This window comes from Macadamia integrifolia, chromosome 11 (genome assembly GCF_013358625.1).
Source record: "Macadamia integrifolia cultivar HAES 741 chromosome 11, SCU_Mint_v3, whole genome shotgun sequence".
Taxonomy (NCBI): domain Eukaryota; kingdom Viridiplantae; phylum Streptophyta; class Magnoliopsida; order Proteales; family Proteaceae; genus Macadamia; species Macadamia integrifolia.
In genome coordinates, this window is record NC_056567.1 from 31,715,226 (window position 1) to 31,731,741 (window position 16,516).

A 16,516-nucleotide genomic window follows, 5' to 3' on the forward strand; every position below is an offset into this window, starting at 1 on the left:
TGTCATTATTAATAATGTGGGAGAGGGCTCCTAAAAGGTGACGTGACCTTTTATGTCGGTGCATGGGTCAATGAAATCACTAATAAAAATATCAATAAAAACAAGATTCGAAGGATAAGACAATCATTTTTCCTTAGTGTGTCTAGATGTAAAGATCACGTTGCCTTTTAGGCTCCTATTTACCTAGTAACAAACAAAAGAAGAGGCAGCAACTAATTAAGAGAGGAATTCTTTTTCTCATTCAATTTTTATAGTATTATGTAGGCTTCATTTGATACAAAGTGGAGACCACGTCGCTTCTCATGAAGTCATGCACTACACAAATAAGAAAAATTAAAAAGTTACAGTCTAAGCTTAGGAATCTTAAAGGTGATGGCTTCCCAAATTTGTTTTAGTTCACCGTACCGAATTAAACCGTCCAAACAATGGTTTTAGTTCACAGTACCGAATTGATATTTGGTTACCTTCAAAATCCATACGATATCAATATAGTATAAGCATAGATCGATCTGCCGTATAATAACTTTACCCTCGATTTTTCTTAAAAATATATTTTTTTTTTTTGGTACCATTTCACTAAGGGGTGTAAGTTTCACCCTGAATTTATTTCTAACCTTGAGAGTGAGTTAGGGTTGAAAAACACTGACCTTGGGTCAGGGTTGGGCCAAGTCTGGGTCGACGGTTAGGTCAGTCTAACTTAGCCTAACCTTGATTTATATAATATAATCTAGGGTTATTATCCTATCTTTTTATTCAGATTAATAAAATATGGATCATTGATTCTTAAACCCAATTTATATGGAAATTTCTAAGTTCATCAAATACAAAATTTTGTAATTGCTTCCAATATTCGATAACTTCTCCAATGTGATCCCAACTCTAATTGCAAATAAGATCAATCAGAGTTAGCCCAACCCAGCCCAATTACAGTCAGTTACAGCCATGTTGGATTGGCATGGGTCCGGCAAGATTGTCCTGGTCATGAAACAACTAATAGGGTTGGGTTGGGCATGAGTTAAGTTTTGGGAACCTAGAATTAGACAAGAGTTTTAAGAGACCTAACCCTGTTTCACCCTTAATTCCATTGATACAGTATTAAAGAATAAAAATAGAGATACAGATCGCTGGATAATAACACCAATACCTCAAACCATGATCCAAAAGACCCCAGATTCTCAGATGTTGTACCATGTAGGCTTCATTTGATATATGAGGTCAATTCAGAACCAATCCTCGTACGAAGTCTAGCTCGTGCAACCACGTCGCTTCTTTTGAAGTCAAATAGAAAATTAAACAATCTAAGCTTAGGAAATAGGAAGTCTTCAGGGTCGTGGGCTACCACTTCTTCTCTGTAACTATTTAAGCTCCTACCATATCCATTCATATGAGTTCCCAAGCTACTTGGCAACCCAAACCATGGCTTCTACTACCCATTCCCTCCTCTTTCTTGTGTCTACTTGCAGCATTTCTTGTCTCAACCTCACAAGCATACTGGCGAGGCTACGGCTATGGCTATGGTCACTGTCATAGATCATCAGGGTAGAAAGTCATGAACAAAATTGATGCTTGCTGGCGTTGGAATTCTAATTGGGCATCCAACCGCCACGCTTTGGCCAACTGCGCCACCGGCTTTGGCTGAGGGGCAATCGGAGGAAAATATGGTAAAATTTATGTAGTTACAACTCCGGCCGGATCAATCCAAAGCCCGGCACACTTAGGTATGGTGCAATCCAAACAGAGCCTTTGTGGATAATATTTGAAAGGGATATGGTTATTAAGCTACAAAATGAGCTTATTATGAATAGTTACAAGACCATAGATGGGAGAGGGGCTAAGGTGGAGATAGCTTATGGGCCTTGCATTACAATCCAAGGTGTGAGTCATGTTATAATACATGGAATTAGTTTACATGATTGTGCAGTTGGGAGTTCTGGGATGGTACGTAGCACTCCGTACCATCTCGGCCATCGACAAGGGTCCCCCAGTGACGGTATTCAAGTGTTTGTGTCATCGAATATCTGGATTGACCATTGCTATTTCGGACGATGTGCCGATACCCTCCTTGACATAATCCATGCCTCAACAGACATTACCGTTTCCAACAATTATTTCACCGAAAACGATGAAATAAGTGAGCATCTCATTCCATTTAGTTCAATTATTTGTTTGACAGAAAAAAGTAAGGAAGAATAATTTAAAGAATGTTGATAAAGAAATTATCTTACTCTACCTTATTTTTTCAAAGTTTTATCATTACATTTAGGCCCACGACTCTAAACAACGAGTAGGTGAAGCATTTATGCTTCCATTTATATAAGAAGTACCTAAATGAGTTTGGTTTAATATACGGGTATTGTTGTGTGGACACAATGACGGTTATAGTGCGGACAAGGTTATGAAAATTACAGTGGCCTTTAACTATTTTGGCCCAGGCTATAATCAAAGGATGCCAAGGTGAGGGATGGTTATACGTTGCTATACCTACACATACAACATCTAATTCATGTAATAATATTGATCCTTTGATTTGCATTGCAAGGTCAGGTATGGATATGCCTATGTAGTGAACAACAGATATGATCAATGACAAATATATGTTATCGGTGGAAGTTCTAATCCGACGATCTTCAGCCAAGGAAACTATTATTTTACCTCCAACAATCCTGGTACCAAACAGGTAAATATAAAAGGAATGTCTGAATGACATCTCTATAGGTGTATTTAAAACTCGACATCTTTCTTTTAATTGGTCTTTATTTTATTTTCAAAAGATAAGGATATAAAAGGGTTTTCCAGAGTATGCATGTGAAAATGCGTTGTTAAGTTCATTGAAAAAGGTTTTTGTATTATATCAAAAGAATAAAAAAAATAAGATTACAAATTATTTAACACCCTCCTCATGTTAAACTATTATATTTAATTTTAAGATATATTGATGAGGTGAGCTTGTTGAATTGCTTTACAGGTGACTAAGAGAGTCTGTGGATATGGGTGGGAGAGTTGGAAATGGAGATCATCAGGTGACTTATTTTTGAACGGAGCTTATTCTGTTCAGTCTGGATATGGGTCATGTTCCCCAAAATACGGCGGCTACCAGTGGTTCACGGCTGCTCCGGCGTTCATGGTGCCTGCATTAACAGCCAGTGCAGGTCCCCTTCACTGTTCTGGAGGACGACAATGCTGATCAACCAAAAGACTTATAGTTTTGGGAAACTTCTTCGCCCTTTGCTTCCTAGTTTTGTGTGATCTTTTTCTTTTTCTTTTGTTTTCTTCACCCTTCTTTTGGACTTTGAGAACTCACCCATGTAAAATGAACGGAAAAGCAACATTTCATGTAGAGATTTTCCATTTTCATGGAAAACTTTTCTCTTTTTTCTTTTCTTTTTATCCTCTTCACCTGTCTTGTAACGTTTACGAGCTCCCCAACTGTTTCATGGAGGAGATTCTCCATTTTTAAAGAGAATATTTGCACCAATTAATGCCCCATTTGTATCATGCTTTCATTAGGAAATATCTTTAGGAAACAAATTAATATGCGTTGCCAGCTGTTGTCAGAAGGCCTACGGTGAATATGGTGACCCTTTCACTTAGAAAGTAACAGGTTAGGTTTGTTCTTTTTGAGTGTGGATCATGTTCTCGTTTGAGAACTATTCTTGTACGGGTTGACTTGTGCAGATGGAATCCATCCATTACTGAGAATGGTTTTTTAACAAGGACTCGATCGGGTCTCATTCTTTTCTTCCTCAGCTGGACTTTGGTGAGATGTCAAGTGCTGAACAGAGTTTCTTGGCATTATTATGTAGTTTAGTTCAAAGACCATATTACTTGCCTAAACTTCAATGTATGGAGACTTTTTGACGATCCAATACCTATGTGACGAACTACTGCCGAAGTGATGAGCACATATTATTCCAAGCCGTTTTCCAGTTGCAAAGTCCAAAAAAAAAAAAAAAGAGAGTAGAAGAGAGAGAGAGAGGTAATAGCAGTTGTAATGAGATTGGTTTCTATTTAAGAAATTTAGGGTTCCACGGTGATTGACTCCTATTTAGTTCTAAAGTCCATCTTTTATAGACTTCTTTTGTTACCGTTGGAGAGTATCGGCAACCTAGTCAATCAGGAATCGCGCTCCCCTATTTTCTCCCCACATCCCTTCTTGTACAGGATATAATTGAAAGTAATGTTAGGATGAGGCCAACAACACCACTAACACTTTTTACCTAGTCTCTCCCGATGCAGTTTTTTCTCCTCTAGAAACATCTTTTTCCTTCTCTTGTTACTTGTGCTAAAATGCTTCAGAAGATATCACCTATTTTTCAACTGTCCATTTCCCTCTCTTATTTGGAAAAATCAACAATATATCATATTTGGAAAGAGAAACTTGTGAAGATCGACCAGAATTTACATAACAGGTTATCCAATATGGGATACTAATTCCTTTAAAATTTGGGGCAAGCTCAATCTCCCTATAGGTCCTAGCTTGAACACTCCCAGGAATAGGCATGTTGCTTACTCATAGAAATTTCCCATCCAATTTTCTATGGACATGAATATCCTTGAGCTTAATTTGTTGTCAAGAAAACCCTTAGTATTCGTTGGGGGTCATTGAATATAATTATAGAGAAAAAGATTGCCATGATACCAGTGTGCATATTCCCGCATGGATCCTCTCTCATCCCATGTACCCGTGGACCCCACACCTTCGCTTCTCATTAAACTACTCCCCTACTTGACGATTTGTGACCACTTTCCCTCATTGGTAAAAAATTGCAGCTTAACATGGTAGTGATCCCCCTCCCATAATATATTATATTATCAACCCAAAAAATAAAAAAGTGTCCTAAAAGTACCAAGACTCAGTTTCAAAATGCTGCCTGCAACTGGTGGAGCATCATCCTCGTGCAAATCGTTCTGAATACAATATCATATGAGATTCAATTATTCTATAATTAATATACAGAATTAAGAACTGCTCCACCGACGACTTGTCAAGTAATCTCAATATTAATAATGTGAGAGAGGGTTCCGAAAAGGTAGCGTGACCATCTATGTCAGTGCATGGGTCAATGAGAGCATTAATAAAAATATCAATAGAAACAAGATTTGAAGAGTGGGACGATCATTTTGCCTTCACTGTGTCTAGGTGTAAGGATCACGTTACCCTTTAAGCTCCTATTTACCTAGTATCAAACAAAAGAGCGGAATTCTTTTTCTCATTCTATTTTTATAGTATTATCATGTAGGCTTCATTTGATACAAAGTGGAGACATCAATTAAAAAGCATATATGAATATCAATTCAGATTCCTACTCCACTCCATGTCAACAGAGCCTACTCGTGCAACCACGTTGGTTCTCAAGAAAAATAAAAAAGTTAACAGTATAAGCTTAGGAATCTTAAAGGTGATGGCCTTCCACTTCTTCTATGGTCTTATATTAGAGTCCTACTGTATCCATGGACTATCCCTATCTAGCTAATTGGAACCCAAACCATGGCTTCTGTAACCCATTCTGTCCTCTTCTCATGTCTACTTGCAGCATCTCTGGTCTCATCCTCACAGGCATACTCGGGAGGCTACGGCTATGGTGGTTACGGTTATGGATCTAGATCATCAGAGAAGAGAGTCATGAACAAAATCGACGCTTGTTGGCGCTCCAATGCGAACTGGGGATCCAATCGCCGCGCCCTGGCTGACTGTGCCATAGGGTTTGGTGAGGAGGCAATTGGAGGAAAATATGGAAAATTTTACGTAGTTACTTGTTCGGCAGATGATCCAATCAATCCAAAGCCAGGGACACTTCGTTTTGGTGCAATCCAAACACAGCCTTTGTGGATAATATTTGCTAGGGATATGGTTATTAAGCTACAAAATGAGCTTATAATGAATAGTTTCAAGACCATAGATGGGAGAGGAGCTCAGGTTGAAATAGCTTATGGACTTTGCATTACAGTGCAAGGTGTGAGCCATGTTATAATACATGGAATCAGTTTTCATGATTGTACACCTGGGAAGTCTGGTTTGGTCCGTAGCTCTCCGACTCATGTCGGCCAGCGAATTGGGTCTCCCGGCGATGCCATTCAAGTTTTTGCATCCTCCAACGTATGGATTGATCACTGCTATTTCGCACGATGTGCCGATGGCCTCACTGATGTAACCCATGGGTCTACGGCTATCACCATCTCCAACAACTACTTCACCCAACACGATGAAGTAAGCCCTAACCTTTTTTTTTTTTTTTTTTAACAAGGGATATCGATGCTGACTTGTCTCGCGGGTCTATACTGACCCCACAATCGCATGGATTGAATCATACCGGGGTTGAATGAAAATCATTTAACTTTCACTGATAGCAATGAATAACACTAAACATCCTCATGTGAGTAACTCCAAGGAAATAATAGGAGTCAAACTCAAAACCACTTCCAGCATGTTTCTAAATATGATTTTGTTTTAATTTAATTTACTTAGGTGATGCTGTTGGGGCACAGTGACACTTTTACAGCGGACAAGATTATGAAAGTTACAGTGGCCTTCAATGTTTTTGGCCCAGGTTGTGTGGAGAGGCTGCCAAGGTGAGGGATGGTTTCTCTGTTGTCAAACCTTCAATTAGTGTCTATTTCATGTAGTAACGCTGATCCTGTGATTTGCATTGCAGGGTCAGGTTTGGGTATGCCCATGTAGTGAATAATAGATATGATAAATGGCTAATGTATGCTGTTGGTGGGAGTGCCAATCCAACAATCTTTAGCCAAGGAAACTACTATGTGGCCCCAACAGTCGTCCTTTCAAACAGGTATGTATATAATATACCGAAATATATGGAGTTTAGCCTTTTAATTTTAAAAAGCAAAAGAACTCTTTCTGTTTACGTTAAGGGTGTTAATTAGTTCGATTTTTATGTATACAGTGAGGTTTAGTTTGGTTCACGTTTATCTGGCTGAAATTAAAATCGCACCATTTACTAAACGGTTGCACTCTCTGAACTTGGAACCGTTTAATAAATGGTTTCGATTCCATGCTTTATTCCATACGATTTCTAAAAGGTTAGCAATCGGTTTGCTAGTTTATTCGCATGCTTAACTAAAATTTTCTTTTGTTGATAAACTTTTCAATCTTGTATCAAATTAAATGAGGCATTGAACAAGCAAGGATTAAACTAGATAACGAAATAATATGAGTAAATTATTAAATAGACTATTGGACAACCTCTATGGTCCTTAACTCTTCCCTAAATTAAACCCATTTTGTTTTATTAAAACAATCAAATATTTAATAGTTATACGAGTTAATCGGATCGATTTTAACGGTTTAAATGGTTCAATTTTCACAGTGTCAATTCGGTTTGAAACCAATTGAGTAAACGGTTAAAACCGCACTAGCCCATTTAATTAATCGATCTTAAACTTGAAAGAAGAACCGAATCATTTACTAAACGGTTTTGTATTTCGTGTAAACAAATTGATTCAGTTTCGGTAAACGGTTTCAATTTCAAATTCACATCCTAAGTTTACGTGGTCACTATGTCAACATTCAAAGGCATTTAGAAGGGGTAGTGCAGTTTTTTTTGCACCCACCTATGTCTAGACGTACACGCAATCGGGCATGATTTTTGTGTCCAATTTTAAAATATACTGATTTAGTGAGCTTAATTAGTTGAATTGCATATCACAGGTGACAAAGAGACAGTGTGGAGAAGGGTGGGAGAATTGGAAATGGAGGTCTTCTGGGGATTTATTTTTTAATGGAGCTTATTTTGTTCAGTCTGGATATGGTTCATGTTCACCACTATATGACGGCTACCAGTCGTTCACAGCTTCCCCGGCATTCATGGTGCCTGACCTAACAGCCGATGCTGGTGCTCTTGACTGCGTTCGAAGACGACTGTGCTGAACTAGAAGGCTCATAGTTTTGGGAAAACTTTTCCCTTTTCTTCACTTCTTTTATTGATGTAATTTATTATTATTTTAGTTTTTGATTAATTGTTAATTACTTTTTGGCTTAAATTTTAGGATTTTAATTATTTTTGGGTTTTTATTTGATTGATGTTATTTTTTTAAGCCCATTGCAAAGTAACTTTTGTATTTATTATTTTTTAATCTTAGTCCTAGGAACTTAATTAGATGGATGCTTGAGATTGATTAGGGTTTTAGTTTTTACAAATATGTAATGAAAAAGGCATGTATAGGGTGTTTTTTAATTGAATTTGGAGTTTTTCCTTTCTGAAACTTTGATGAGTTTCAATCTTTTCGAAGACTTGAAGACAAATTTAGAGAACTTTGTTCGAAGTCTCGGAAGAATTCACATGATGACAAGTCTGGAAGAGCTTGAATATTGTGCCTTAAAAAGCTAGGTCATCTTCGCTTTCTATCGTTCTAGTAAGAGTAAGACAATTGATTCCACATTTTTAGTTTGCATTGTTTATTATCAAAAAAATTGGTTGAAGAACAGTTATGGCACCCAAATGTACGTAGAGATAATCACATAACTCCAATTAAAGTAATCTATCTCAGATAGATGCATCGAGAATTTTGACAATAGCATGATCTCTTGAAAGTAAGGCATGGAAAATGATTCATGATTGAATATGATGCAGACGAACAATCCACAACACAAGAAGTTGAGTCGATGATAGACAATGTCAAAGATAATCCATTTCCCTCACATGTTAATTAGAGAAAATCTCCGTTGTTCAACATTACCTAAATGAGGAGTCTTGGCATGCCCCACTATCACTCATTGGTCTTACAGAAGCGCCGTTTGCCTTATGAGGCCTTGTCCTGGAGCTATGATCATTACCATGGAGCATCCTTTTTCATTATCCAAAAAAAAAAAAAAAAAAAGATCTTGTATTAAAAGTGCATCAGGACTTTTTGCCACATCACAATGGGTCAGCAGCAGTTAAACCAATTTGTTTCACTTCAACCCAGCCGATGGCTCGACCCGGCTCTACCTCTGTGTTGGGGATCGGACATTCAACTGTATTCAATTGACAAGGTGGATCCCTTGCATAATCCCAAGCGGGATAGCCATCACCATATTGGTTGGGTCCATAGATCAAGGTCACGAAAATGATCACCAAGCAATCTAATTTTTTATATTCTTTTTGGTTTAAGAAATATTTATTATTAAATAAACTGTTAAATAAATATAAGAAGATTGATTTAATTGGATGGATCTAGGTGCATAACTCCTTCTCTGATGCATAACCTATAACACGGACTAATCGCTCAATCGAATCAAATCCAAATGAAGTCAATTTCATAACCCTAATTTAGGTTGAGACTCTCTTTCTTCGAAAAACTTTAAAATTTATGAATCACTACACTCATACGCAAATAAATACATGTCAGAGAATTTCAATCATCAGCTTCTTATCACATGTGATTAAATGGCAGCATAGAATGCCCTCTTCCTCAGTGACTCGATGCAAGTCTTCCCATTAAATTAACTTTCTTTTGATCCATCTCTATTTCTTCCAAAAGTCATGATTGACTTCAGGGCTAGCTACCACTTACAAGGCAAATTTACCCAAATGTGAGAGGAAAAAGGGTAATAAAAAAGAGAGGTATTTAATTGGTATATTCTCAAGTATTCCAACATAAGCAACTAGACGAAGGAAGGGGATGTGCTTCTAACAAAGGAGGTCTTTGATAAGGAGAAAGTAAATGATCAGGGCTCTCCAGACAATGAAGTTGGGACATGGAAAATAATAAGGTAATCAAATGACCCTGTGAACCTTCAAGCTATGAGATCTAACCAAATTTTAGGCCGAGGGAGAAGAGAATAAGCGACTAGAAAACTCTGACCAATAAACCCGATCTCCTCAACCTTTGGGCCTGGTCTTCTTTGGATCTGATGGAGAACACCCCAGGCTTCCAAGAGATTGGGGAAGGAAGGCCGGCCCGAATGCCAATCACCCCCTCTCAAAAGGGAAGAACTTTGCCGTTCTGTCAAGCCCTAGCAGGTACCTAATCCTATCTCCATAGGAATCAATCAGGACTATCCTCAGGGTACCATTGTCTAGCCAAAGAAGGATTGAGGTGATGTTATCAATCTAAAATTTTATGGCATGCGCAGCCTGATGCTCACATTTTCAAATTGTATCCTAACACAACATAATCATCCTGAGGGCATATTGTAGTCCAGAGTCCAGACGGAGTCTTTCATAAAAAAAAACAAGAATGGATTTAATCAACCCAAATGCTTTTCTACTTTGTTTATCTTTAACGATCGACCTATTGTTTTACCTTTAGGTTCGACTCGTTCTTACTCTTTTATTGTTCCGCTTATTTCTATGTTTGAGGACCTTTCAAGGGAATAGGCTCGACAAGCTACTAGCTAGGGTGTCTAGCTTGTGTCACTCTCTGTTCTTTCCCTTTGAAAATGATCAGCCCCCATGATGCTGGGGTGCCAAGTTCTCCATTGATTGAACAGCTAGCTCTAGGAAAGCTAGTCGCTTGCCTATCCCTTTCCACTTTTTAAAATAATGATTATTACTCTCTCATAAGTTTTAATTAAGATATTATCTTTGCCTCACTGCCCGATTGCTATTCTAGTGACATTGATCTTAAGCCTCCTATTAGTAGTACTTTACTGATTCCATTGCTTCATGATATCACACTGGTATTCGTGATCATCTTAATTGATTGACTTTAAACTTTCTAGGGAGTAATCAATAAATGTGTTCAAGATGACCAAGCCTGAATAACAAAATGTTGCCTATTACAGATTGGAGCATAATCCTCATGTAAATTGCTCTGAATACAATATTATGCAGGACTCAAATATTTAACTTTTTAGGGGATAGGTGGGAAGGAAAGTAGATAACTGTCAGCAGGCTAGCTCAAAGGGGAGCATTGACTATTTACAAACCAAAACTTACCAACTGCCTAGTTTTAATCTATTATTAATAATACACAACTAAGAATAGTCTTAGATTTGGAGATTAGGTCTATAATCTAGATGAATATGGCCCCATCAAGTTGTTAAGTAATCTCACTATTCATATTAAACTAAATAATTAACAGGCAGCGGATGAGAGGAGATTTTGTTCCCTTGTTTTTTACATTTTTATAAAATCATGTGGGTTCATTCCGCACAAAGTGAAGATCACCTCAATTAAATAGCTTCTATATGACTATGAGCATCAATTCAGCACCACTCCACGTTAACATTCGTGCAACCACATCGCTTCTTATGAAGCCACTTCCCAAATAAGGGGAAAAAAAAACAATTTTTTTTTGGACTGGTGAGGTTCATGGGCTCCCACTTCTTCTCTGCTATTAATGTCCTACTATATCCATTAATGGACATCAACCCCTACCTAAATTGGCAACCCAAAACATGGTTTCTCCAACCCATTCCCTCCTCTTCTCCTGTCTCCTAGTAGCTTGTCTGGTTTCAACCTCACAAGCATACTTGGGAGGCAATGGCTATGTCTACGGCTACGGTACCGGTAGCGGAACCGGCAAATCTTCTGGATATTCAGGGAAGAAAATCATGAACAAAATTGACGGTTGCTGGCGCTGGAATTCTAACTGGGCATCCAATCGCCGTGCCTTAGCCGACTGCGCCATAGGCTTTGGCGAGGGGGCGATCGGAGGAAAATACGGTAAATTTTACGTAGTTACCACTCCGGCCGACGATCCGGTCAATCCGAAGCCGGGCACACTTCGGTATGGTGTAATCCAGACACAGCCTCTATGGATAATATTTGCTAGAGATATGGTTATTAAGCTACAGAACGAGCTCATTATGAACAGTTACAAGACCATAGATGGGAGAGGAGCCAAGGTGGAGATAGCTTACGGACCTTGCATTACAGTACAAGGTGTGAGCCATGTCATAATACATGGGATAAGTGTACATGATTGTACACGTGGGAAGTCGGGGATGGTCCGTAGCTCTCCGACCCATGTCGGCCATCGATTGGGGTCCGACGGCGACGCCATTACCGTGTTTGCATCGTCAAACGTCTGGATTGACCACTGCTATTTCGCACGATGCTTTGATGGCCTCACCGACGTAACCCATGCTTCAACTGCCGTTACCATCTCCAACAATTATTTCACCCAACATGACAAAGTACGTTCTTTTTGAATTGTGATACCCCATGAGTAATGAGATTCCATATGAAAATAATCATCACACGATAATATTAGAATATGTTTCTAAATGAGTTTGATTATAATTACAGGTGATGCTATTGGGACACAATGATGCTTTTACTGCGGACAAGATTTTGAAAGTTACCGTGGCCTTTAACCATTTTGGACCAGAATGTGTGCAGAGAATGCCACGGTGAGGGATGGTTATAATTATCAGTTGCCATAGTAGTAGGGTGTTAATTGGTTTGATTTCAGTGTATATGATGCAGTTTGGTTTGGTCCGTATTTATTTTGCTGAAATCAAAATTACACCATTTATTAAATGGTTGCACTTTTTGCAACTACATCTGTTTAGTAAACGGTTTTGATTCTATGATTTTTAAACGGTGTCGGTTTCACTGTTTTAAACGATTTTGATCATGGTTTATTCCATACGGTTTCTAAACAGTTAGCAATCGGTTTGCTAGTTTATTCGCATGCTTACTAAAATTTGTTTTTATTGATAAATGCTTCAATCTTGTATCAAATTAAATGAGGCATTGAACAAGCAATGATTTAACTATATAACTACATAATATGAGTAAATTATTGAATAGACTGTTGAACAATCTCTATGGTCTTTAATTCTTCCCTAAATTAAACCATTATGTTTTGTTAAAACAACAAAATATTTAATTGGTATACGGGTTAATCGGATTGGTTTTGACGGTTTAAATGGTTCAATTTTCATGGTATCAATTCGATTTGAAACCAATGGTCAAATGGTTAAAACTGCCCCAACCCGTTTAATTAATCAGTATTAAACTTGAAATCATAGCCAAACCATTTACTAAGGGCCCGTTTGGTATCGTTCTAAAAAAACGTTTCTGGAGTTTTTTCGTTCTATTGGAACGAAAAAACAGAATCTTCTGTTTGGTGCACTTGTGGTCCGTTTTTGTTTTTTTGGAACCAAAAGTGAAAAAAAAAACTGAAAAAACGAGATTGGACGGAACTCCGTTTCCTAGTTTCGTTCCATTTTAAAAAAAAAAAAAAAATTCCCGATAAAAATCTAAAATTTTAAAACACCATTTTTTCGTTTAAAAACTGCGTTTTGACACAGAAACTGAAATTTTCGTTTTTGAAACGAAACGACGTTTCTGGAACATAAACGATACCAAACGGGCTCTAAATGGTTTTACGGTTTCGGTAAACGATTTCAGTTTCAAATTCACATCCTTATATAGTACTACACACGTACAACAATTTAATGTTATATGAATATGATTTGATTGGCGTTGCAGGGTCAGGTTCGGGTATGCCCATGTAGTGAACAACAGATACGATCAATGGCTACTGTATGGTGTTGGTGGGAGTGCCAATCCAACAATCTTTAGCCAAGGAAATTACTTCCTTGCCCCCAACAATCGCGATTTCAAACAGGTATATACAATGAGATTATCTAAATGGCACCTCTATAAGTGTATCTATACATTGACACTATACCTGTCCTTTATCTTGTACTTAGAAGTACTTTAAGTTAATGATACTAAAGGTTTTAAAAATAATGTAAAAATGATTTATCATTATGTTATGGGAAAGGGAATGCTACCCGCTTGCATTCCCTTTGTCAGACACATTGGAAAAGTAGAGACAGGGCAAGGGCATCTTTTCACAGCTTTCCCCCACTTCCCGTAATGTGACTGGGTGTGTGGAATGCAAGCAAGTAGCGTTCTTTCTCTCTTACGTTATTATGAAAAATTGTATTGTCTTACATGTTGTTTCGAGTAAATATTTACCTTCATTGAAGAAAAAAAAAAAGTGTTATACTAGAAAGTAATAATCACAATTCATAAGTCGAGTTGTTTAATTTTAGCATATAGTACTAGTCAGATGAGCTTCTTGTTGAATTGCGTTGCAGGTGACTAAGAGAGACTGTAAAGGGGGATGGGTGGATTGGAAATGGAGATCTTCCGGTGATATATTTCTGAATGGAGCTTATTTTGTTCAATCTGGCTATGGGTCATGCTACCCACGTTATGCCGAATACCAGTCACTCACAGCTGCACCAGCATTCATGGTGCCTGCCTTAACAGCTGATGCTGGTCCTCTTCACTGTGTTCCAAGAAAACTGTGCTAAACTAGAAGGCTGAGAGTTTTGAGTTTTGAAAAAACTTTCCCCTCTATTCCTAGCTTTGTGTGATTATTTCCCTTTCTTTTAGAATTCGAGAAATCACCCATGAAAAATGAACTGACAAGTCATAACTCATAACAGTTCATGAAAGAGATTTCATCTCACTTTTTTTTTTTTTGGTAAACCTTAACTCACCAATGTATAAAAACTGTCATAGGAGGAGATTTTTCATTTTCATGCAAAAGAGTATGTGTTGGAGGCTTGGAGCATCATTATGGTTGCGAATGTTGATTTCATGGGGCGGGAGTAATTTCATGGGATCCTATGTCTAGGCGCAATACTACGCAACTACATAGCGTTCTTTTTCCATTAATATAATTTTCAATTGTTAATTATTTGTTGTCATTAATGCATTAGTGTGGTGTACATTTTCAAAATTATTAAAATGCTCGGTAAATTGATGATAAGATGGGGGTATAATTTGACCCTCAAAAGTTACATGGACGTAAATAGGGCATATTGCATTACCCAAATAAAAAAAGGGGGGCGTATTGACATGGCGTCAAAATTGTCTACAGTGAAGCAGTAAGGTGCAATAAGCATCTAACGGCTAGGATTACAAAGTTGGGGACTCCCAGCCGTTAGATATTCACTGCACCTCACCACTTATTGCAGACAATTTGGACTCATTGACATGTCATGTACAACCTTGGATCTGCCTATATTTTTCCCAATTATTGAAATGCTCCTAATGTATTGATGTTATGTATTGATCAAGCATAGAATTTAGTTGACATCATATGATGGTGGTTCAACCTTTTCCCTCTTGGGGAAAATTGTAGAGACCTATAGTAAATTACAAAACAAATACGATCGACTTTGTTTAATTAAAAAAAAAAATCTTTTTTTATATCTTTTCTTGTGAACTTATTTGTCTTGTAATTATTGTTTTAATCTAGTATATGTAGGAAATTATCCATTTTAGGTAAAGGTGGCTAAATCCTTTCTCAAAGCAATACATTCGTATAAACATAAGGAGAAGGTTTTCCTACACTCACAGTGTGTGTTTCAACCACCATCCTAGGCCTAGGGGCTATTACACGAAGTCAATATTGTTGTCCCTTGTTGCACGATACTCTCTCCCACCCCATCTAAAAATTGTAGTCAAGGGATTCCCCTTCATCGTGATATGAGGAAAACTCGATATTAAAATAATGATTGCTCAACCTCTTCTCAAAACAATCAAAGTACCTTTAACATATGAAAATAAGTGATAAGGGTTAAGCTAGGTACCCATAGAAATTAAACTAATCGAGACCCTATTTATATTGAGCATTAGTTAGGAACGATAAGGCTTTATGATCAAGAATCACCATTTCTACTTTAATATATATAATTATAGATTTACAATGAGAGGGTAGCAAGCCTAAAAACTATTCCAATATGTAAGCTATTAATTGCCATGTTGCTATTTGGTTAGCAATAAGTATATAAAAGAAAAAAAAAAAAATTGGATGTTTGTTGTCCACATAATCATCTAGTCAAGGGTTAGTTGTGAATCTAATCCAATCACAAATATTTCATTGTAATGTCTTGAAGATTGTGTTAAAACGTCAGTTTAAAGCATTCATATAATTCAATAAACACAATGGAAGAGGAGTGCATGAAACGTGCCATTTAGATGAGATTAGTCTTTTAATTTTACATATATTTTTTTTAATATTTAAAACTATCTAATTGTCAAAAATTGGGCATGCAAACTTGGTCAAGGGAGTCTGAACCCGAGCCTGACCCCGAGCCCGAGCCCAAGCCCTCAAGCCCACTCTAAGCCCAATAATACTTGGGTTGGACATTTCAATCCACAAACAAGGCTAGTTGAGATTTTCTTGGGTAGATCGAGCCCCTTTTAAACAAAAGATTGTCATTCTTGTGTCATAGATGTTTTGTGACATTTGAAAATTTTCAAAATAACATGCCTTTATAACAATAATAATAATAATAATAATAATAATAATAATAATAATAATAATAATAATAATAATAATAATAATTTTCATTATTATATAAAGAGAGAGGGATAAACACAATGGGTGCTAGCATACTTGATATCGACGGAATATCCAATTTTTTTTCTATTTTTTAATATCATTTTTTATATTTCTATATCGAAACAAACAGTATAAATATTTTACAAGAATATTTTACTTTTCTACCTTTTCGCATGAGTCTCTAGGCAAAAATTTAATCCACACAATCAGCTAAAATCATTGTATTGGATGTTCTACCAAAAAGATGTGTTCC

General features: G+C 37.2%; 2 protein-coding genes and 1 pseudogene across 2 annotated transcripts; all 3 read left to right on the forward strand.

Moving 5' to 3' along the window:
• The first annotated feature begins 1,549 nt into the window (after window positions 1-1,549).
• Window positions 1,550-3,184, forward strand: LOC122093162 (annotated as a pseudogene).
• Window positions 3,185-5,488: 2,304 nt separating this feature from the next.
• On the forward strand, window positions 5,489-7,888 carry LOC122093096 (putative pectate lyase 2). Its single transcript, XM_042663344.1, has 4 exons — window positions 5,489-6,208; window positions 6,467-6,570; window positions 6,654-6,774; window positions 7,652-7,888. Exons 1-4 carry the CDS (start codon window positions 5,489-5,491, stop codon window positions 7,886-7,888), a joined length of 1,182 nt encoding a protein of 393 aa, XP_042519278.1.
• Window positions 7,889-11,341: 3,453 nt separating this feature from the next.
• Window positions 11,342-14,221, forward strand: LOC122093097 (putative pectate lyase 2). The gene is made up of 4 exons (XM_042663346.1): window positions 11,342-12,082; window positions 12,195-12,298; window positions 13,386-13,524; window positions 14,003-14,221. The coding sequence occupies exons 1-4, from the start codon at window positions 11,342-11,344 to the stop codon at window positions 14,219-14,221; spliced, it is 1,203 nt and encodes a 400-aa protein (XP_042519280.1).
• Window positions 14,222-16,516: the final 2,295 nt, after the last annotated feature.